At 43.1% G+C, this 22,299-nt stretch overlaps 1 protein-coding gene across 5 annotated transcripts in view; it reads right to left on the bottom strand.

Annotated features, from left to right (window-relative positions):
* Positions 1-22,299, bottom strand: part of LOC126458580 (lethal(2) giant larvae protein homolog 1) — a 354,490-nt gene that overhangs the window by 79,559 nt on the left and 252,632 nt on the right. For all 5 annotated transcript variants that reach the window (XR_007585663.1, XM_050095715.1, XM_050095712.1 and 2 more), the window contains one exon: positions 13,820-14,103. Coding sequence is in view for 4 of the 5 variants with exons in the window: in XM_050095715.1 (XP_049951672.1) it covers positions 13,820-14,103 (284 nt within the window). In the remaining variant the exon portion in view is untranslated. The remainder of the gene's footprint in view (positions 1-13,819; positions 14,104-22,299) is intronic.

Below are 22,299 nucleotides of genomic sequence, written 5' to 3'. Positions count from 1 at the left end.
TGAAAGAAGCTTCTATGAACTTCATGTCAGTGGTCTCCTAACATGTGTATACAACAGCAGGAAAGTAAAGAATTTCACTACCATCTGATAGATGGCAAGGAATGGCATTTTACTGCAAGACCAAGACTGTCAAGAGCTCAAAAAAGCATTAAGGTAATCATTTCTGTATGACAATCGAAACCTCTCAATGCAACCATGTCCTGAATAGAGACAGTGACATGCTAACTGTAACAATTTTTTCCCACTAATCACATGTCATTGTTAAACCACGGAGTATACACGAGTTTATGATGCCTCTACCGTGAATTACGAAGAAGCAATCATGCAGTGACACCAGACAAACTCTGTATTGTTCATCATAGTTTGATGAATTTTGGTTAGCAATCACACACACTGATAAATCTCTTTCAAGTCAATGATAAATTGAGGACACATTTCCGATAGGGGAAAAAACTGACCTTTGTGCAACCCTACAAAACATTCTAACATGATAATGCAGCATGATTGTTCAACAATTCTTTGGTGAATAGCAGATAGAGCACTTTTTTGAGTATCATGTTCATCTGACACGCAAGTGACTGAACATATATGGAATTTGCCAGCTGAGATGCTCATCTGCAAAGTACCACTGCCAGCAACCTTTTTTTTTTAAAAAATAAAAAATTAAAAAAATGGTGTGCAACCCCCCCCCCCCCCCCCCCCCCCAAAAAAAAATTATCTTTGTCATTTTTGTAATTATTGAAGCTCCCTGTCATCATTCACTATTATCTATGGGAAAAAGAAAGGCTGCCTTGTAGTACTGAAAATTTATAAATAAAATATATGACATGTATATTACACTTACATCCTATGACACCATTATTTTCGGATGTTCAAATTTTCAGACATCTGATGTTCACTTTCATCTCACAAAATTCAGTGATTACAGTTTACAGTGATTTATACCACAGCAGAGTGTCCCAGCACAGCAATCATAGCTGGACAAGCCTGATAAACCTTGTTTTTGTTGAGAGCCAGTAAATCTCAAGAAGTGAGCCTTTACACAACTCAGATAGGCCTAATTTCAAGTTTCTGTTCAAACTAGGTGACCTGGATGAAATGTAGGATGCTTAATGTTTTTTAAGTTACATATCAGGATGTTATACAGGGTATTAACTAATATTTGGATAACTTCTGGGGAGTGGATGTGTTTGTCTCTGAGTGAAGAACTAGGTTATGCGCTAACTTTCCAGCCATATGTCATTGAACAAGATGGTGTATGACAGTTTCCCCAAACCCAGCTTCTTCATTAATGTTGCCAGGTGAATCTCTTCCTTCACTGCTTCAGTGATGTTCATCCACCATCTCTTGATGAAAGTGCAACAGCTCTCTGTCTGTGTGAACACCATGAGATTGCTGATCTGGATATGATAAAGATGTAGTCTGTATCAGCATTGAAATTTCCCCAGTCAGTACATGCAAATTCAAAGATTTCTTATTTGTCCTTGATGTAGGTCAGCTTGTTTAAGGTTACACTGAGGTAGCTAAGCATTCACTAAGCCGCTTGCCTGTGAACAAAATTATGTCTGCTAGTCCACTGGCTTAGCTTATTGACTGTGTGGCTTATGTCAGGTCAAGTACCTGTGATGATACATATCAATGCTTCAACCAGTTCTCTGAAGAGATATGAGTGCCATTTTCTGTATTCGCAGCTGTTGTTGCACCCAACTTACTCCCAGTTGGCAATGTAGTCCTTACTGGCTTGCAGTCATCTATTCTGAATCCATGTAAAGCTTTTTGATGTTAGCTCTTCGGCACAATGTAATTTTGTCAACAGACTGATTTATGTTGATGCCAGGACAGCATCTTAAGGCACCGATATCTTGACATAGCTCATTCTTGATTTTTTTTGTCCTTTCTGGGTATGCTGGTGCAATTATAATGTCATCTCTTATAAATGAGTAGGATGACTGGATGTTTCCCAGACACTGTCTGCAAGGACACACAGATCTGAATTTGTGGGATGCAAAATCCAATCGATGTTGGAGTTAGAAGCCACTCAGCAAACCACTGTCAGCCACCTTGGCACAGCCCGTAAATGGCTTTTCTAAGTTTACACACAGCATCATCAGATTTCTATGTCTGGAGGCTCTCACTTGCCTTCTTTACAATAATTATGATTATCTTACTCCAAGTCTCTCCGCTCTTGTAAGAATTCGACCAGTGACTCAGGCCATTCCATGAAAATATCTATGTCAATTTCACTATTGAGAAATGTAGTGGCATTGTGAGATGGAGGTGATAGCTGCGCCTTGAGAGAGGGTGCTAAAATACTATCAGTTTGGCCATATTTCGTACACCTATTACTCTGAATGTTTAAGTACATTATTATTGATCACTAGAATAGTCATAGTTATCAAATATCTGACGGCATGTAACCTGAACAACTTAGCCCCACATCCCTGCAAAAGTCTATATGTGGGGAAGTAGAAGCAAAATTGAGGTTAAATGGCCCAACGCTGTTACCAAATGAGACTAATGAACAAATCAGCCATGATTTATAGAGGAAATGTGAATTTTTTGTGGGCCTTTTGATCAGGATGAGAGGATACCAGCCATACTCTTTTTTTCACATTATACAAGGTGAGTCAAGAAGGACTTAACAACTTTGGAATGATACAGAAATTTATTGAGATAACTTACTGAATCGGTAGATGTGTCATTTTGTACCAAATAACCTTAAGTTTCACATGAATGTCTCAAGTTTCATTTTGGTTTGATGTGACTACCATTTGTGATCTGGCAAACATCCCACCAGCAATCAATTTCTTCCCACAATCACTGCATCAAATACAGTTTAACTTGTGCAACGGCAGCATGGATATGATTTTTTCAGGTCAGCTAAACTTTTTGGTAGGGGAGGAACATATACAAGGTCCTTAATGAAGTCATAGAGAAACAGAACCAGTGGTGGCAAGTCTGAGTCTGAGGAGCGAGGCTGCCACACAACTGACCCTTCACGGCAAATACAGTGACCTGGGAAGCGATTATCGAGGAAACCGCAAACTTCTGTGAGGAAATGAGATGGTGTTCTGTCTTACTGGTAGTAAACCACACTGTCTCTGTCATCTTCATCAATCGGTGGAATTAAAAAGTTTTCAAGCATATCCAGATACACAATACCAGTGACAGTTTTCTCTATCAAAAAGAATGAGCTGTAAAATTTGAATTTGCTAAGGGCACAAAACACATTCACTTAGGGGTTGTCAAGAAAGTGTTCCAGGGTTACATGTGGATTTTTGCTACCCCATATTCTGTAGTTGTGGGTGTACACCATGCCACTGATATGAAATGTTGACTCATTGCTCAAGATTATTGTGTTCAGGAATGTCTCATTGTCCTCTATCCAATGAGACATTTACACACAGGATTCCCCACAAGCAACCTTATCTGCATCACTAATGTGCTGTGCCATTGTGAATCCATATGGTTTCAAGTGTAAATATCTACCCAGTACTTGCCAAACAGTCTTTTCTGGGATGCCAGTCTCGCAAGATGCACGTTGCATGGATTTTTGTGGACTAAAGGCAAAGCTCTCCCTAATTTGTTTGAAATTATCATTAACACAATGGTGACGTGCCGATTTATAATGCCACATTGAACAATCTGTCTCAGGAAAGTTCTTGTGCCAAGAGCAAATTGTTGGCCTGCATAGAAGTTCTTTAGAATATTTCGTGCAAAATTTATGCCAATCAGTTGCTGCAAAGTTTGTTTCATGAAACCAAAACACACAGTGAGCACACACTGCACCAGTGAGAGAACCCATTTTAACTGTGCACTATGCTGGCGCTGCTGGTGGCGGAATGAGGTACTGATGCACAGCGTAAACCAAACTTGAGGTTGTCTACTACAAAATGACATATCTACTGAATCTATACCATTCCAAATCTGTAAAACCCTTTTTTACTCACCTTGTATATTAAAGCCCAAGGTCACTCAATTAAAAAAACTCACTTGAAAGTCACTTTGTTTCTGGAAGGTGGTATACCTAGTCTGTGTATACTCAAAATTAATTGTGCATCAAAAAGGATTATTTTCTGAATTTACAACAAGATACATTAATTATATCAGTACACCCAGTTGAGCACTCAACAAATTATGCATCACAAAAGATTATTTTATGAAGTCACAAAGAGAGACATCAATGAACACAGATTCCTACCCTACACAACTTTTACAATTAACACTACTTTCTACCCTTTGCAATTTTATGAGCATGAAGGTAAAACTAAAGAAATTTGGACTCACAATTGTTCTTTCTGTACACCACACATGAATGGAGTAGGAAGAGAAGAAAAGATATTGGTACACAGCTTCTACTATGTGACGTTCCATGCAGTGTCAGCAGAGGGGACAGTAAATTTGGGTGTTCAATAACACTGCTACAAACTTCATCTCTGATGATCGTAATAAATGTGTAATTCTCACAATTTACTCTTCAGCCACTGGGGATGTGCACGTCACGTTCAGCTTTTTCCATACCATTCCACGTGGCACACGGTCATCGCATTGGCTATAATTTCTGGCCTGTTTGTATGCCAGGAGTCTCTATCTTCCCATCGATTTTCTTCTGTTGCTCTGGAATGCTGGGTGCCAAGTTCTTTCTCAAGTCTCACCCATCCACTTATACACATACCATATAGGTGCTTTAGATTAGATTAGATTAGATTAGATTAATACTAGTTCCATGGATCATGAATACGATATTTCTTAATGATGTGGAACGAGTCGAATTTTCTAATACATGACATAATTAGGTTAATTTAACAACATACTTAAGTTAATATAACAACTTTATTTTTTTGTGTCTTTTGTTTTTCTTTTTTATTTTTATTTTTTAAATATTTTTTTTCTTAATTTATATCTAAAAATTCCTCTATGGAGTAGAAGGAGTTGTCATTCAGAAATTCTTTTAATTTCTTCTTAAATACTTGTTGGTTATCTGTCAGACTTTTGATATTATTTGGTAAGTGACCAAAGACTTTAGTGCCAGTATAATTCACCCCTTTCTGTGCCAAAGTTAGATTTAATCTTGAATAGTGAAGATTATCCTTTCTCCTAGTATTGTAGTTATGCACACTGCTATTACTTTTGAATTGGGTTTGGTTGCTAATAACAAATTTCATAAGAGAGTATATATACTGAGAAGCTACTGTGAATATCCCTAGATCCTTAAATAAATGTCTGCAGGATGATCTTGGGTGGACTCCAGCTATTATTCTGATTACACGCTTTTGTGCAATAAATACTTTATTCCTCAGTGATGAATTCCCCCAAAATATGATGCCATATGAAAGCAATGAGTGAAAATAGGCGTAGTAAGCTAATTTACTAAGATGTTTATCACCAAAATTTGCAATGACCCTTATTGCATAAGTAGCTGAACTCAAACGTTTCAGCAGATCATCAATGTGTTTCTTCCAATTTAATCTCTCATCAATGGACATACCTAAAAATTTGGAATATTCTACCTTAGCTATATGCTTCTGATTAAGGTCTATATTTATTAATGGCGTCATACCATTCCCTGTACGGAACTGTATGTACTGTGTCTTATCAAAATTCAGTGAGAGTCCGTTTACAAGGAACCACTTAGTAATTTTCTGAAAGACAGTATTGACAATTACATCAGTTAATTCTTGTTTGTCAGGTGTGATTACTATACTTGTATCATCAGCAAAGAGAACTAACAATGCCTCTTCATGAATATAGAATGGCAAGTCATTAATATATGATAAGAACAACAAAGGACCCAAGACTGACCCTTGTGGAACCCCATGCTTGATAGTTCCCCAGTTTGAGGAATGTGCTGATCTTTGCATGTTACGAGAACTACTTATTTCAACTTTCTGCACTCTTCCAGTTAGGTACGAATTAAACCATTTGTGCACTGTCCCACTCATGCCACAATACTTGAGCTTGTCTAGCAGAATTTCATGATTTACACAATCAAAAGCCTTTGAGAGATCACAAAAAATCCCAATGGGACGGTTATTCAGATCATTCAAAATTTGACTGGTGAAAGCATATATGGCATTTTCTGTTGAAAAACCTTTCTGGAAACCAAACTGACATTTTGTTAGTATTTCATTTTTACAGATATGTGAAGCTACTCTTGAATACATTACTTTCTCAAAAAGTTTGGATAAAGCTGTTAGAAGGGAGATTGGACGGTAATTGTTGACATCAGATCTATCCCCCTTTTTATGCAAAGGTATAACAATAGCATATTTCAGTCTATTAGGGAAAATGCCCTGTTCCAGAGAGCTATTACACAGGTGGCTGAGAATCTTACTTATCTGTTGAGAACAAGCTTTTAGTATTTTGCTGGAAATGCCATCAATTCCATGTGAGTTTTTGCTTTTAAGCAAGTTTATTATTTTCCTAATTTCAGAGGGAGAAGTGGGTGAGATTTCAATTGTATCAAATTGCATAGGTATGGCCTCTTCCATTAACAGCCTAGCATCTTCTAATGAACACCTGGATCCTACTATATCCATAACATTTAGAAAATGATTATTAAAAATATTTTCAACTTCTGACTTTTTGTTCGTAAAGTTTTCATTCAATTTGATGGTAATACTGTCTTCCTCTGCTCTTGGTTGACCTGTTTCTCTTTTAATAATATTCCAAATTGTTTTAATTTTATTATCAGAGTTGCTGATTTCAGACATGATACACATACTCCTGGATTTTTTAATAACTTTTCTTAATATAACACAGTAGTTTTTATAATTTTTGATAGTTTCTGGGTCACTACTCTTTCTTGCTGTCAGATACATTTCCCTTTTCCGGTTACAAGATATTTTTATACCCTTAGTAAGCCATGGTTTGTTACAAGGTTTCTTACGAGTATATTTAACTATTTTCTTGGGGAAGCAGTTTTCAAATGCATTTACAAAAATGTCATGAAATAAATTATATTTTAAATTGGCATCAGGTTCACTGGTACACCTCATCCCAGTCTAACTGCTGTAGGCTTTCCCTGAAATTTGCAATTGTTAAATCGTTGACTGAACGTACTACTTTGGAGGACTGTTTAGTATTGCTGAATGGAGCTATGTCATATATTGTAACTAGCTGTGCACCATGATCAGAAAGACCATTCTCAACAGGCTGAGCATTTATCTGGTTAAACTTATCTTGGTCTATAAAGAAGTTACCTATCAGTGAGCTGCTATCCTTTACCACCCGAGTAGGAAAATCAATAACGGGTGTCAAATTGAAAGAACCGAGTAATACTTCAAGGTCATTTTTCCTATTACCCTCTTTCAGAGAATCTACATTGAAGTCCCCACAAATAATAATTTGCTTCCCCCTGTCCGACAGATAGCACAACAAGGAGTCCAAATTTTTCAGAAATAGACGAAAATTTCCTGATGGGGACCTATATACAGTTACAATTATAAATGTGCCTTTATTTAATTTAAGCTCACAGGCACATGCTTCTATATGCTTCTCTACACAAAACTTTCTTGTTTCTATACTTTTTGCACAATGATAACTTTTGACATATATGGCAACTCCTCCTTTCTCCATATTTTCTCAGTAACAATGTGATGCTCAGACAGGCATAGTACACTCCTGGAAATTGAAATAAGAACACCGTGAATTCATTGTCCCAGGAAGGGGAAACTTTATTGACACATTCCTGGGGTCAGGTACATCACATGATCACACTGACAGAACCACAGGCACATAGACACAGGCAACAGAGCATGCACAATGTCGGCACTAGTACAGTGTATATCCACCTTTCGCAGCAATGCAGGCTGCTATTCTCCCATGGAGACGATCGTAGAGATGCTGGATGTAGTCCTGTGGAACGGCTTGCCATGCCATTTCCACCTGGCGCCTCAGTTGGACCAGCGTTCGTGCTGGACGTGCAGACCGCGTGAGACGACGCTTCATCCAGTCCCAAACATGCTCAATGGGGGACAGATCCGGAGATCTTGCTGGCCAGGGTAGTTGACTTACACCTTCTAGAGCACGTTGGGTGGCACGGGATACATGCGGACGTGCATTGTCCTGCTGGAACAGCAAGTTCCCTTGCCGGTCTAGGAATGGTAGAACGATGGGTTCGATGACGGTTTGGATGTACCGTACACTATTCAGTGTCCCCTCGACGATCACCAGTGGTGTACGGCGAGTGTAGAAGATCGCTCCCCACACCATGATGCCGGGTGTTGGCCCTGTGTGCCTCGGTCGTATGCAGTCTTGATTGTGGCGCTCACCTGCACGGCGCCAAACACGCATACGACCATCATTGGCACCAAGGCAAGAAGCGACTCTCATCGCTGAAGACGACACATCTCCATTCGTCCCTCCATTCACGCCTGTCGCGACACCACTGGAGGCGGGCTGCACGATGTTGGGGCGTGAGCGGAAGACGGCCTAACGGTGTGCGGGACCGTAGCCCACCTTCATGGAGACAGTTGCGAATGGTCCTCGCCGATACCCCAGGAGCAACAGTGTCTCTAATTTGCTGGGAAGTGGCGGTGCGGTCCCCTACGGCACTGCGTAGGATCCTACGGTCTTGGCGTGCATCCGTGCGTCGCTGCAGTCCGGTCCCAGGTCGACGGGCATGTGCACCTTCCGCCGACCACTGGCGACAACATCGATGTACTGTGGAGACCTCACGCCCCACGTGTTGAGCAATTCGGTGGTACGTCCACCCGGCCTCCCGCATGCCCACTATACGCCTTCGCTCAAAGTCCGTCAACTGCACATACGGTTCACGTCCACGCTGTCGCGGCATGCTACCAGTGTTAAAGACTGCGATGGAGCTCCGTATGCCACGGCAAACTGGCTGACACTGACGGCGGCGGTGCACAAATGCTGCGCAGCTAGCGCCATTCGACGGCCAACACTGCGGTTCCTGGTGTGTCCACTGTGCCGTGCGTGTGGTCATTGCTTGTACAGCCCTCTCGCAGTGTCCGGAGCAAGTATGGTGGGTCTGACACACCGGTGTCATTGTGTTCTTTTTTCCATTTCCAGGAGTGTATATCTATTTCATTCTCAGCTTCTAAATCTTCTAAACAAACCAGAAGCTCATCTACTTTATTCTTTAAACTCCCAATATTTTGATGAAATATATTTAATTATTTTTAATTATACTTTTATGAGAACCTTTCCTTATTCTAACATTTGCAGTACTCTCCTGTCTGAGTTTCTCATTGTGCTTAGGCCTAGTTCCTATACCAGTGGTCACATGGTGTTCAGAGAGGCAGATTATGTCAACTGGGTTGGGTGACTTTAATTCATCAATGCAATTACCTAGGACTGAGATACAACTTGGTGGAGATAAAATTTCTGGTGATTGGTGAAAATTTATAATTGATAGCTGTGATTGGTGATCAAATGTGCTAGAATTGTGCTGTTTAATTTCTTTCCTAAACTGAAGATTTGTTTCAATCCTGACCTCTCTTAGAACTTGACATCTTTCTGTCTTACCTATCCTAAAAAAGGTGCTGCTCCAACACCTGTAACCACTGGTATTTTACCATTCATGGCAGTGCCTCCCCCCCTTAAATTTCCTGCTATTACCCCAGCCAGTTTCCCCTTCCCTTTCCTGTTGAGATGTTTGAGGGTTTTCAAAGATACCTTAAACCATTCTTCCTGCAATATAGTGGTAAGTTCAGGCAATGATGATGGAGGTGGATAGCAAATGTGCAGCTTTATCTCCAACATATACCACATAAGCTCAATAATACTGAGATCTGGTGATCATGGTGGTCAGGGGAGATGCAACAAATTAATCCTCCCGCTCACAAAACGTCCTGGACAATATGAGCTGTGTGAAAAGGGGACCTATTTTCTTTGAACACAGTACTACCCCTGGGGAACAATCATTGTACCATGGGAAGGATCAGATTGGGCAAATGGTCACATAATCTCTGGTAGTAATGCAACCTTGCACAGTAACCGTGAACAATGAGTACTATGATAAGGCTGCCCAAATCACTGACCCCCTCCCCCTCCTCCTCTGTTTCACTGGTGGGAAATCAACTCTGCCAGAAGTTGGAAGCAGTGTGAAACAACACTCATCGGACCAAATGACTTCCTCCCATTAATCAACAGTTCAAGTTTTATCGCAATAGCATCACATTTTCTTATTATGGACATTTGCATCAGTGATGAGTGGTTTTGGAATTTCAGCTCACCCTGCAATTCATTGCTCATGGTAATCCTTTCATGTTGTTTTGGTTCTGACAGGGTTTGTGAGTGTTACAATCAGTTCTCCCACACACTATCACATACAGTTGCAAAACTGCCGTGAAAATTGTGACAGTCCGATCCGACAGCTTGAATGATGCTAGCAAACCGAGTGGGCAAGAAGCCAACAGAAGATTAATGTTTGTTTTTAATTGTTTTTCTACATAATTAACAAAAAGTTATTACTTTTTGCCTTCCAAGCATTAGTAAATTATCAAGAGAGACAAATTAGTGTGAAACAGATGTAAAAACACTGAATATTGTAGATTCAGAGACACAGGATACAACTTATTCATGAAGAAATACTCCCCAATGTATGTATAACTGCAGTTTAATCCATGGAAAGCAAGAAAGTATGAACAAATATTTCACGCATGAGAATAATATATTCGTTGTTGTATGTTGTTACTATGATAGATATGGTCCTTGACCCATGTAACAATTTTGGGTTTGAGTTAATAATTCACACATTCTTACACTTTACTCAACTATCTAATACACTAATATTTTTACAAATTTGATTACTTTTGCTTCAAAAGTGAACGTGTAGTTGATACTTGCTATTCGTGGCTCAGATGTAGCAACAATTGTTGAACAGCTTTCTTCTGTAATGATTGAGATTTTCACTCTGCAGCGGAGTGTGCGCTGACATGAAACTTCCTGGCAGATTACAATGCAAAGGTCCCGAGTTCGAGTTTCAGTCCGGCATACAGTTTTAATCTGCCGGGAAGTTTCAGGTTTCTTCTGTGCTGGGAAACAGTTTTATTGCTTTTGACGTTTTATTGTATCATCTATGTGGTTTCCCCTTCAACAACAATTGCGGTGATTTATTTGCCGTGTTAAATAATGAAGGTACTGCATTCCTCATCAGTTTCCTATGTTTCACATTCAATGATTTGATTTAACCTGTCGTGACAAAATATCACATTATCAAGTAGATACAGTGGCAGCTGTTGCGTGAGAGCACAAGATCACGTGAACACCCTAACTTTCGACACTTTGCGGATTTATTGGTTACTCTTCTTTGAATGCTGTTAAACGTAACATAGATGCTGCAATCTGAAAGACACAGCACTTAAACCTACCACACTACTGCTTCTCTAGACTCCGTGACACTTGGTGTAAGCAGGGTGTACACACGACCGGGAGGGGGGAATCCCCGATTTTTCCTAGATTTCCTGACTAAAAATACACTTTCTCCCGGGTGAACACACACTTTTCCATGTTAAGTGACATTATATTTTCCCTCTGAACTGTAAAACTTATCAATCTTTTGAATGGTTATGGTTTTATACACAGGCGTACAATGTGCCGGCACTTTATAAAATGAAACTCAGGGAAAAAACACGTTTTGGAAAGATCTTTGATGCAGAGCAACATCTACCCTGCATATTTTCGTATTACAAAAGTATAAATCCTAATTCCATCAAACACCACATGTTACTTCCCAAGCATTGAAATTAAGATTGCGACGCGCTTTTGTGAGCCACTCATACCTCATGTCATGTGATCTCGCCAGCCGATGACAGCAGATATTCAGAACATAGGACGTGATGTAGTCAGCCAATTAGCAACATCACTGTTAAGTAGTACGAACACACAAACAAGAAAATTTAATGGTTTAAATTAATATACATGATGTTACTATAAGAAAAGCAAAGCTTTCACATACAATATTGGTCTCTAATGTAAATAAGTTGCAAGAGAAGATAAGCTTCCACACACAATGTGGATCTTTCTGCGCGTGTTACACTCTAAGATATATCACACAAATGTGCCAGTGAAATTTTTAATAATGACATAAATGTCTATTCTTCTGGGCTCAAAATTCTTCTAAATGGCTCTTCATCAAAGAGTTGATTTTTAAATGAGAGTCAAACACTGTGCGATTCAAGAAATTCATTGTACATTCTCGCACACAGTTCAAGTTGTGTTAAAGGAAATTTACTTTGAAAGTAACGCTTTTCACACCCCTATTCGCAATATTTTCCCCACAATCTGTTAGAAACAAGTTTGTTTCAGCAGTTGCCGGAGAGTGCCAGATGACAGGCATAGTCGCGCTTGTGCAGCTACAACGATGTAGGAGGCCTGTATGTTTGTACTTTTAACATATTAAAAGATCTTACATTATGTCATAAAAGAAACAAGACATCAGAAGATACCCCAAGAGCATCAGAATTTCGAAAACCATACTAAAACGTGCACATTTGAAGCGCATACTTAAAGTGCACATTCATATGTCCAGATTCCCAATGAAGTAGGCCTCAACCTGATATTAAGCTTTTCAGTGTGGTGTTCGGGATGTAAATTTTCTTGGAGTGCCAGTATTGCATTATCTTGTGTTTGGTTCTTCATTATGGCATAATGCCATATATGCTAGAAGACGAAAACGCGCACTTGAAATGCAGTGAACACTTGAAATTAGCCAATAGTGTGGAATTAAACACTTCGTTTCAAATACACTGACTGCCTCAGCAGAAAAGATTAATGAAAGTCAAATTTCTTTAGCAAACTGATAAAAACAATTCCATTGTCCTGCAAGGGGATTAATGCTTGACTGTCAGAAAGGTGGAAATAAAATAAAATCTGAAACTAATGACAAATTTGCTTCCTGTAATTATGAGAATGTATTTTAATTCTCTTGATGGCTTCCGGGCACAGCAATCCGTTTTGTTTTCATTTGATGTGAGACCATTAAACGAAGAGGAAACAGCAAGATCACTAAATGTAAACATGGGTCACATGGAGACTACCCACTTCCCCACTGTAACTCAGACTGCTCTGCGCATCAGGCCTGGATGTACGATATTTGTGAGATGGCCAATACTTGATAGCTGAGGATATTTTGCCTGTCTCTTGCATCTTTCACACCTCATGGAATAATCCTACCACAGCTGACTGTCCCAAAACTAATCACTAGTTCCGACAGAATGTTGTCTGCAGCTCATAATCAACAAATTGGGGTAAGAGTCCATATTTGCTCCTGGAAATGTCTTAACAGTTTAAAATCTGGTTCTGAAACTACAGTTGTAGTTTCCCCTTGGCTTCAGTCTTTTTTTTTTTTTGCAGTAGTAGCACAGTAGTGCCATTCTGGTTAATGTTACAAGGCCAGATCAGTCAATCATTTGGACTGTTGTCCCTGCAGTAACTGAAAAGGCTGCTGCCCCTCTTCAGGAACCACACATCTGTCTGACCTCTTAGAAACAGACATCCTTTGCTTGTGCTTGCACCTCCAATATGACTAGCTGTATTGCTGGTGCACAGCCCCACCAATGGCAAGATCCGTGATTCACAGAAGAACATGTATTCCACTATATAGAAAGAAATTAAGTTAACAGGGCAAATACTATGGTGGATTAGAGATATATGGCACATCAGGTTATTTACCACATTTTCATTTTCATTTGTTCTTAATAATGTGTTTATTTGAGAATTTCCCCACCCTTTTGAGAGTCATTTTATCAAAAATGTTGATATCTTACGTCGTGTAATTAACATCAAAACACAATGAATCTTTAGATCTTTGAATCTCTCAGTTTCACTCCATTGTTACTTATGTATTTACCTTGAACTGCTCCTCAGAACAAATAACAACTCTATGAGGTCCACTAGTATCTGGCAGTTTTTTAAGTCCTTTCTCAATTTCAAATGGTTCAGGCAGTGGAACATTAATGCCATCTAAGACAGCCACACTTATCACTGGTGCTCTGTGTTTAAGTTGAATCTCTTTGCCCAATTGACAGGTAACGTCTTCTTCTGTTCTTCGTTGTCCCACTGGTACAGCAATGGTAAACACATAAACTGTACCATTGTTTGTCCCTGCCCAAAGTGTAGCTGTTACTGACTGCACTGTAAAATGGAAAATATAATCCATTAGTTTAGTGGCAAAATATTTTCCTTTGATTACCAAGTACTGAGCTTTTTACCTAAATGATTTTTTAAATTCAAACTTTAAAAAATGTCTCTTTAGTCCTTCTCACATTTAACAAAATTCTTCACAAAATTTACATATTTGTAGAAATATCCTTACACTCTTAACAATTCTGTACGTAAACAACAGAAAACAGAATGAGGGAAGGCAACCACAAACTAAGACATTAACAACAGAAACCACAAACACATAACTAGAACTGAACTTTGCATTTGGATCTTCCCCAGAGGAATTACGAATGAGGTGTTGGACTGAGAGCAGAACTGGCAGTGGGACAGACCAAAATATTGTATACGTTGGGTGAATTATGGAAGAACACCGTGTAGGATCAAGGGTGGGATTAAGAGTACAATATCCTTGATCTCACAAAGCAGCAGGAGGTAGTCAATAAGCCCTGGTGAAGAGTGTGTTCAAAATTTTCAGAATAAAGACAGGAAGAGGAACACACTCAATGACTTAAAAACAGACAATTTCAACCTCTCTTTAAGCATCTAAAACACAAAATCACTGCCCAAAGATATGTATTGTTTGCAGTATGAGAAGTGAGACACAGAAGAAAATTATTTATTTTTGTGAACATTATGCTGAATTGCATTTGGAACCATGTAAGTGGTAAAGAATTTCTGAAATGCTCACCATTTGCTACATTTAACAATTCTCTCATATATCTTGTGAAGAGCAGCAGAGATGAACACACTATTGCCTAACAGTAAGATCATAAGCAAAAAGTATAGAGGTTTTTTTTGGAGGGGTGGGGTGGGGTGGGGTGGGGTGGGGTGTGTGTTTGGGGCACGAAACATCTAAGGTCATAAGCACCCAGTATAGAACCAGAGAATGCTGCAACCGTGAGGGTAAAAAAACTGTTGCGAGGTCCAATGCAGAATATCCAAAACGTCAAGACATTACGGAAGAGTATCTATAAGATGTCAACAAGACACCAGAATCACCAAGTAGAAACCAAATCTCTTTTGTCATTTTCCTGCTTTTTAAAAAACTTTAAAAATGCGAGCCACAGCTAACATGCCATCCACTAAAATGTTCGGCAAAGCAGGCGGCAGCCTGACCCTGAGACATAAGTGGCTAAAATAGGGGCAGAGGATCAGGAAATGTCTGTTTATGGCTGGCTACAGAAAGGACAGCTGGGTGCAGGGTCGTCACTCAACAAGTGGCGGTGACTAAAGAGGCAGTGCCCTATTCGCAACCGAGCTAACATTACTTCCTCATGGGAAGACAGCTGGGAGGAAGTCGACCAGGCTGTTGGGAGAGGTTTGACTTTTCTGAGTTTGTTCCCGTGAAGGGAGCATCAATGGTCTTGCCAAAGTGACGTGATGTGCTGACAGAGAAACGTACAAATATCTTGTGAGGAAACAGAGTAAGAGGCGGGCCGACCGAGATGGACTGAGGCCTTGGCTGCAGCATCAGCAACGTTATTCCCAGGTACACCAACATGTCCAGGAACCCACACGAATATCACTTGGGCTCCCCAACCTGGGAACAAATGGAGGCAGTCCTGGATCTGTCCAACGATGGGGTGGACTGGATCTGGACCATCCAGCCTCTGAAGGGCACTGAGGGAGTCAGAGCAGATCACACAGCGAGTGAGCTGGTGCCTCCGGATGTAGTGAACAGCCTGATAAGAGGGCAAAAAGCTCTGCGGTAAAAACTGTGCACTGGTCGAGAAGCCAGTATTGAAACTTATCAGCTCCGATGACAACAAAAGCACAGCCAACACCATGGGTGGACTTGGAACCATCAGTGCAAAAAAATATGCTATCGGCAAGTTGTGACCGAAGTTCGAGAAATTTGCAGCAATAGGTCAGCTCATGAGTCGAATCCTTCAGGAATGACCTGAAGTCAAAACAAAACACAAACTTGTGTCTGAAGCCAAGTTGGTGAAGGTCTCTCCCCCATTTGGATAGTGGCAGGAAGTGTGAATTGCAGCTGCTGAAGCAGGTGATGAAAGCGGATCCTGGGTGGTCGCAGAGAAGAAATGTGCATTGCGTATTGGTGGTAAAAAAAAAAAGTCAAAGGTTGGGTGGTCTGGCATGGAAGAAAGCTGACACGCATACCTACTGAGTAGGATGTCGTGCCGGTATGACAGTAGTGGATCACCAGCTTCTGCGTAGAGACTCTCAACTGGGCTAGTACGAAAGGCACCGGTGGTGAGACGGATCCCCAAATGGTGTATTGTTTTTAGACGGTGTAAGATAGACAGCTGTGCAAGAGGAGTAGACAAAGCATCCATAATCTGACTTGGATCAGACAACAATAGAGCGACAGAGGCAGAGGAGGACAGTCCGGTCAGCTCCCCAATAGGTACCACTCAATACACGAAGGACATTGAGGGATCGGGTGCAGCGTGCAGCACGGTAGGACACGTGGGGAGACCAACTGAGTTTCCTATCGAACGTAAGCCCTATGAACTTCGTGGCACCCATAAACGAGAGAGCATTCTGGCCCAGTTGCAAGGACTGGTGGAAGAAACACCTCGCACTGCCAGAAGTTAACATAAATGGATTTGGTAGCAGAAAAGCGGAAACCATTTGTGACACTCCACGAATAGAGATGGTCCAACAACGCTGAAGACAGAGTTGCATGAGACACGTCTGCTGGGAGCTGCAATAAATGGCAAAGTTGTCAACGAAAAGAGAGCCGGAAATGCCAGCTGGAAGGCAGTCCATAATTGGGCTGAAGGCTATGGCAAAGAGGACGATACTCAGTAAGGAGCCCTGAGGCACCCCGTAAGGAGCCCTGAGGCACCCCGTAAGGAGCCCTGAGGCACCCCGTAAGGAGCCCTGAGGCACCCCGTAAGGAGCCCTGAGGCACCCCGTAAGGAGCCCTGAGGCACCCCGTAAGGAGCCCTGAGGCACCCCGTAAGGAGCCCTGAGGCACCCCGTAAGGAGCCCTGAGGCACCCCGTAAGGAGCCCTGAGGCACCCCGTAAGGAGCCCTGAGGCACCCCGTAAGGAGCCCTGAGGCACCCCGTAAGGAGCCCTGAGGCACCCCGTAAGGAGCCCTGAGGCACCCCGTAAGGAGCCCTGAGGCACCCCGTAAGGAGCCCTGAGGCACCCCGTAAGGAGCCCTGAGGCACCCCGTAAGGAGCCCTGAGGCACCCCGTTCTCCTGTGAAAAGGTGTGGGTTAAGGAGGAACCCACATGTACCCGGAAAACTCAGCCTGTTAAAAATTCCCGGATGAAAGTGGGAAGATGATCGTGAAGGCCCCATGTGTGTGTAGTACGTAGAATGCCTGTCTGCCAACAGGTATCATAGGCTTTCTCCAAATCAAACAAAACGGCCACTGTCTGTCGCTTCTGCAGAAAATAATCATGATGAACGTCAACAGGGCGACGAGATGATCAACCGCTGAGCGGCGCTTTCGGAACCCACACTAATCAACAATTGATCATGCGTTCCATCACTTTACAAGCGCTGCTCGTAAGGTGAAATTGGACAACAGCTGGAAGGAAGAGATTTATCTTTAAGAGGCATAGGTAGGGGAACAATAATGGCTTCACACCAAAGTGTGGGAAATACACCGTCAGTCCAAATACAGTTGTAGTTATCGAGGATAAAGTGTTTTCCCACAGGAGGATGATTCTGTAGCATGAGGACGTGTATTGTATCGAGCCCAGGAGCAGAAGACCTGGAGGAGGAGAGAGCACACTCGAGCTCCCTCATAGTAAAAGGAGTATTGTAGCATTCTCGATTCAAAGAGAGAAAAGAGATTGCATGAGCCGCCTCCCGTCTGTTTCCGAGGAAGGAAGGCAGGATAGTTGTGGGTGGAGCTTGAAACCTCCACAAAGTACTGGCCCAAAGCATTGGAAACATCAACAGGGTCGACTATGACGTTTCCCGCCACAGTCAGACCAGGGATCGGGGAGTGGGCGGTAGACCCGGAAAGCTGCCGCAGGCCACCCGAAACGAGAGAGGATGGAGTAAATGTTAAACGAGCTGGTGAAGGAAACCCAGTATGCTTTCTTGCTTTCCTTAATAGTGTGATGGCACTGCGCACGTAGTTGCTTGAAGCGGATGCAGTTCGGTAGTGCGCAGGATGACTGTGAAAGACACGAAGTGCACACTGTCGGGCACGAATCGCATTGCCGCACTCCACCGGGACCGGGACCGGGACCTGATGGGGAGAAGTAGTAGTAGTAATATTAGGGATAGAGGATTGGCAGAGAATAGCGTCCAAGAGGTGCTCGACCTGATCATCACAGCTGAGAAACGGACGTTTGTCAAAGACTTCCAAGGAGGAATATAGCCTCCAGTCAGCAAGAGAGAATTCCAAATAAGCGGGCCGCTGTGGTGGGGTATGATTGTACAGGCGAGTCACACAAGGGAAGTGGTCACTCGAGTAAGTATCAGAAAGAGCACATCGCTCGAGATGTCGAGCGAGCTGGGCAGAGCAGATCGCGAGGTCTAAGTGGGAATAAGCGTGCATGGAATCAGAGAGAAACGTGGGTTTGCTGGTGTTAAGGCACACAAGATTAAGCTGATTAAGAAGATCCGCCAAAAGAGAACCTCTCGGGCAGGCGACAGGTGAGCCCCAAAGACGATGATGGGCATTGGTGTCACCGAGGAGCAGAAAGGGTGGAGGAAACTGAGCAAAAAGCTGTATCAGGTCCACTCTAGTGACAGCAGAAGACGAAGGGATGTAAATGGTGCAGAGGGAAAAGGTAAATTCGGGAAGGAAAACACGAGCAGCAACTGCTTGCGGGTGGGTATGCAATGGGATAGGACGATGACAAACATCACCTCGTAGAAGCAGCATGACCCCATCATGAGCAGCAATTCCTGCCGTAATGGGAAGGTCTACCCGTAGCGAAGTAAAATGTGAAAGAGCAAAATGGTCGTGAGGACAAAGCTTGGTTTCTTGGAGACAGATTACAAGTAGACAAGCAGACACTGCCATCGTGGGAGCAGTTTTAGGTCCACCCTGACCGAAGGCCACGGATATTCCATTGTAAAAGGGCCATAAAATTTAGGAACACTAGAGAATGAAGAAGAAACACTGACCTTGACGGCTGCTTAGGGCGAGCCGTCGAGGGAGGACGGCCACTGGAGTCCATAGGTGGAGGATCTTCGTCCATCAACTCAGCGGAATCAACGGAGCTTCCCTGGTGTCGGTCAGTTGACAAGGACCGACAAGTCAGAGAGGGGGAAGACCATTTGCCTTGGGATGATTGTTTTGACTTTTTGCGATTGGCAGAAGAGCCAGACAGCTGCGAACTCTAGGAACGGAAGAAATCTTCCTGGGAATAATCTTTCTGAATTGACAGTTCACTGGCTGCGTTGCAACCATCTTTGGCAGTGAGGGCGAAGAACGGGTAGCAGAATCTACAGCCTGGGAAGCAGGAGACGGAGTGTCAGCTTGAAGGTGAGGAGACTTTGCCCCCATCGAACTGAACTGTAAGCCACAAGTTTGCGTAGCCATGTTTTTCGTGGGACGGGAAGAGGCTAACATGTTGCTGTAGCTTCCAGAAGAAGGGACATTCGGTTTATGGCTCGTCAACAGTTTCCGGGCAACAGGAAAAGGTACCCTCTCCTTCACCCTCATCTCCTGAACAGCCTGCTCGTCTTGATAGATGCGACAAGAACAAGAAGAGGCAGCATGTTCTCCATGACAATTAACACAGCGGGGGGAAGGAGGAGGACAGGTGCCCTCGTGTGCATCCCTGCTACAAGTGACACATTTGGCTGCATTTTTACATGACGTGATGGTATGATTGAACAGGTGGCATTTATAACACCTCAATGGACTGGGAATGTAAGGGCGCACAGAGATGACTTCATCTTAGTAGGAAGCATTAACCAATCAAAAGTAAGGAACAATGTGCGAGTGGGCACCAAATCGGCAGCTTCCTTCTTCATAACACGATCAGATAGATAATTAGTTATTTCATCCTCAGTCAAACCATCCAACAGCTGGGTGTAGATACCATTGCGGGACGAGTGAAGTGTCCTGTGAGCCTCCACTTTTATAGGATATTCGTGGAGGATTTGGGCCTTGAGTAGTTTCTGGGCCTGGAGAGCATTATCAATTTCCAAAAGCAGAGTACCATTGCAGAGATGAGAGCATGACTTCACAGGGCCAACGATGCCATCCATGCCTTTCTGTATAACGAAGGGGATAACAGTAACAAAAGTCTGGTTTTTTGTCTAAACGTGAGACTACTAGATATCGAGGCGCAACAGGAAGGGAAATTGAAGCAGGAGCCTCATTCCACTTTCTTTTATGTGAAACACTTGGAGTAAGAGAAGGAAAGCCAGTCATTGGGAAGAAGTCCCCCATGATTGCCAGCGTCTCTAATGGCATGCTCCTTCCAGCTAGGTGATTGTCCTCGCCTTAGGTCACACTTCCCGAACGACAGACGGAGGGACCAATCGGCAAAGTAGGAAGGTAATACCTCGGGCAGTCACCCATCCCTGGGCCAGGGCTGCACCATGGGGTAGGTGCGGGTCCTACACGCCAACCCAGGGCTGGGAATTACCCATTACCCAGTCTCCTGCTACACGGCAAATGCCTTGGTGGCCATCAGGCGCACACAGGGAGGAGACGAAAAGATAAGAAGTATAGGAAGAAAGAAGGAATCGCCTCAAATGCCGCAGCGGAGGAAAAAGAGAACGAAAGGGATAGGGAACGAAAGGGACAGGGAAAGAGCGGGAGCGGAACAGGGAAAAAACTTAACAGGGAAAGAGCTAAACAGGGAAAGAACATAACGAGGAATAAGTAGTACAGGGAAAGGGCGGTACAGGAAAAGAGCAGTGCAGGCAAAGAGCAGTGCAGGCAAAGAGCAGTGCAGGCAAAGAGCAGTGCAGGCAAAGAGCAGTGCAGGCAAAGAGCAGTGCAGGCAAAGAGCAGTGCAGGCAAAGAGCAGTGCAGGCAAAGAGCAGTGCAGGCAAAGAGCAGTGCAGGCAAAGAGCAGTGCAGGCAAAGAGCAGTGCAGGCAAAGAGCAGTGCAGGCAAAGAGCAGTGCAGGCAAAGAGCAGTGCAGGCAAAGAGCAGTGCAGGCAAAGAGCAGTGCAGGCAAAGAGCAGTGCAGGCAAAGAGCAGTGCAGGCAAAGAGCAGTGCAGGCAAAGAGCAGTGCAGGCAAAGAGCAGTGCAGGCAAAGAGCAGTGCAGGCAAAGAGCAGTGCAGGCAAAGAGCAGTGCAGGCAAAGAGCAGTGCAGGCAAAGAGCAGTGCAGGCAAAGAGCAGTGCAGGCAAAGAGCAGTGCAGGCAAAGAGCAGTGCAGGCAAAGAGCAGTGCAGGCAAAGAGCAGTGCAGGCAAAGAGCAGTGCAGGCAAAGAGCAGTGCAGGCAAAGAGCAGTGCAGGCAAAGAGCAGTGCAGGCAAAGAGCAGTGCAGGCAAAGAGCAGTGCAGGCAAAGAGCAGTGCAGGCAAAGAGCAGTGCAGGCAAAGAGCAGTGCAGGGAAAGAGCAGTGCAGGGAAAGAGCAGTGCAGGGAAAGAGCAGTGCAGGGAAAGAGCAGTGCAGGGAAAGAGCAGTGCAGGGAAAGAGCAGTGCAGGGAAAGAGCAGTGCAGGGAAAGAGCAGTGCAGGGAAAGAGCTAAACAGGGAAAGAGCTAAACAGGGAAAGAGCTAAACAGGGAAAGAGCTAAACAGGAAAAGAGCTAAACAGGAAAAGAGCTAAACAGGGAAAGAGCTAAACAGGGAAAGAGCTAAACAGGGAAAGAACATAACGAGGAATAAGTAGTACAGGGAAAGGGCAGTACAGGAAAAGAGCAGTGCAGGGAAAGAGCGGTACAGGGAAAGAGCAGTACAAGAGAGAATATTCCTACAAGCACACCAATGCAAATGAGCTTTAAGAGCCCTTGAAGGCACGAGACATCTCCCCAAGAGAGGGCAAAAGGACAGGAGAAGAGGAGACAAGCAGCACAGAAAGAGAAACTGTGCTGCGAGGACTGGGGCCCCGTGGTCGCCAAGCACGTACTCACCAAAGAGCGGTGAGCCCCTGGGAGAGGGGGGGGGGGGGGGGGGGTGTAAGTTAAATAAAGAGAGACCAAGCAGCATTTTGCATTACGTAAAGATAAGCATCCAAGTCCTCAAACTAATAAAAGTAGAGACCATATGAAACATAATTTAAAAGTTACAAAAATGAATTCTACACAGGCAGA

Source organism: Schistocerca serialis, chromosome 2 (assembly GCF_023864345.2).
Source record: "Schistocerca serialis cubense isolate TAMUIC-IGC-003099 chromosome 2, iqSchSeri2.2, whole genome shotgun sequence".
Lineage (NCBI taxonomy): Eukaryota > Metazoa > Arthropoda > Insecta > Orthoptera > Acrididae > Schistocerca > Schistocerca serialis.
This window is presented reverse-complemented; position numbering and strand designations above follow the sequence as displayed.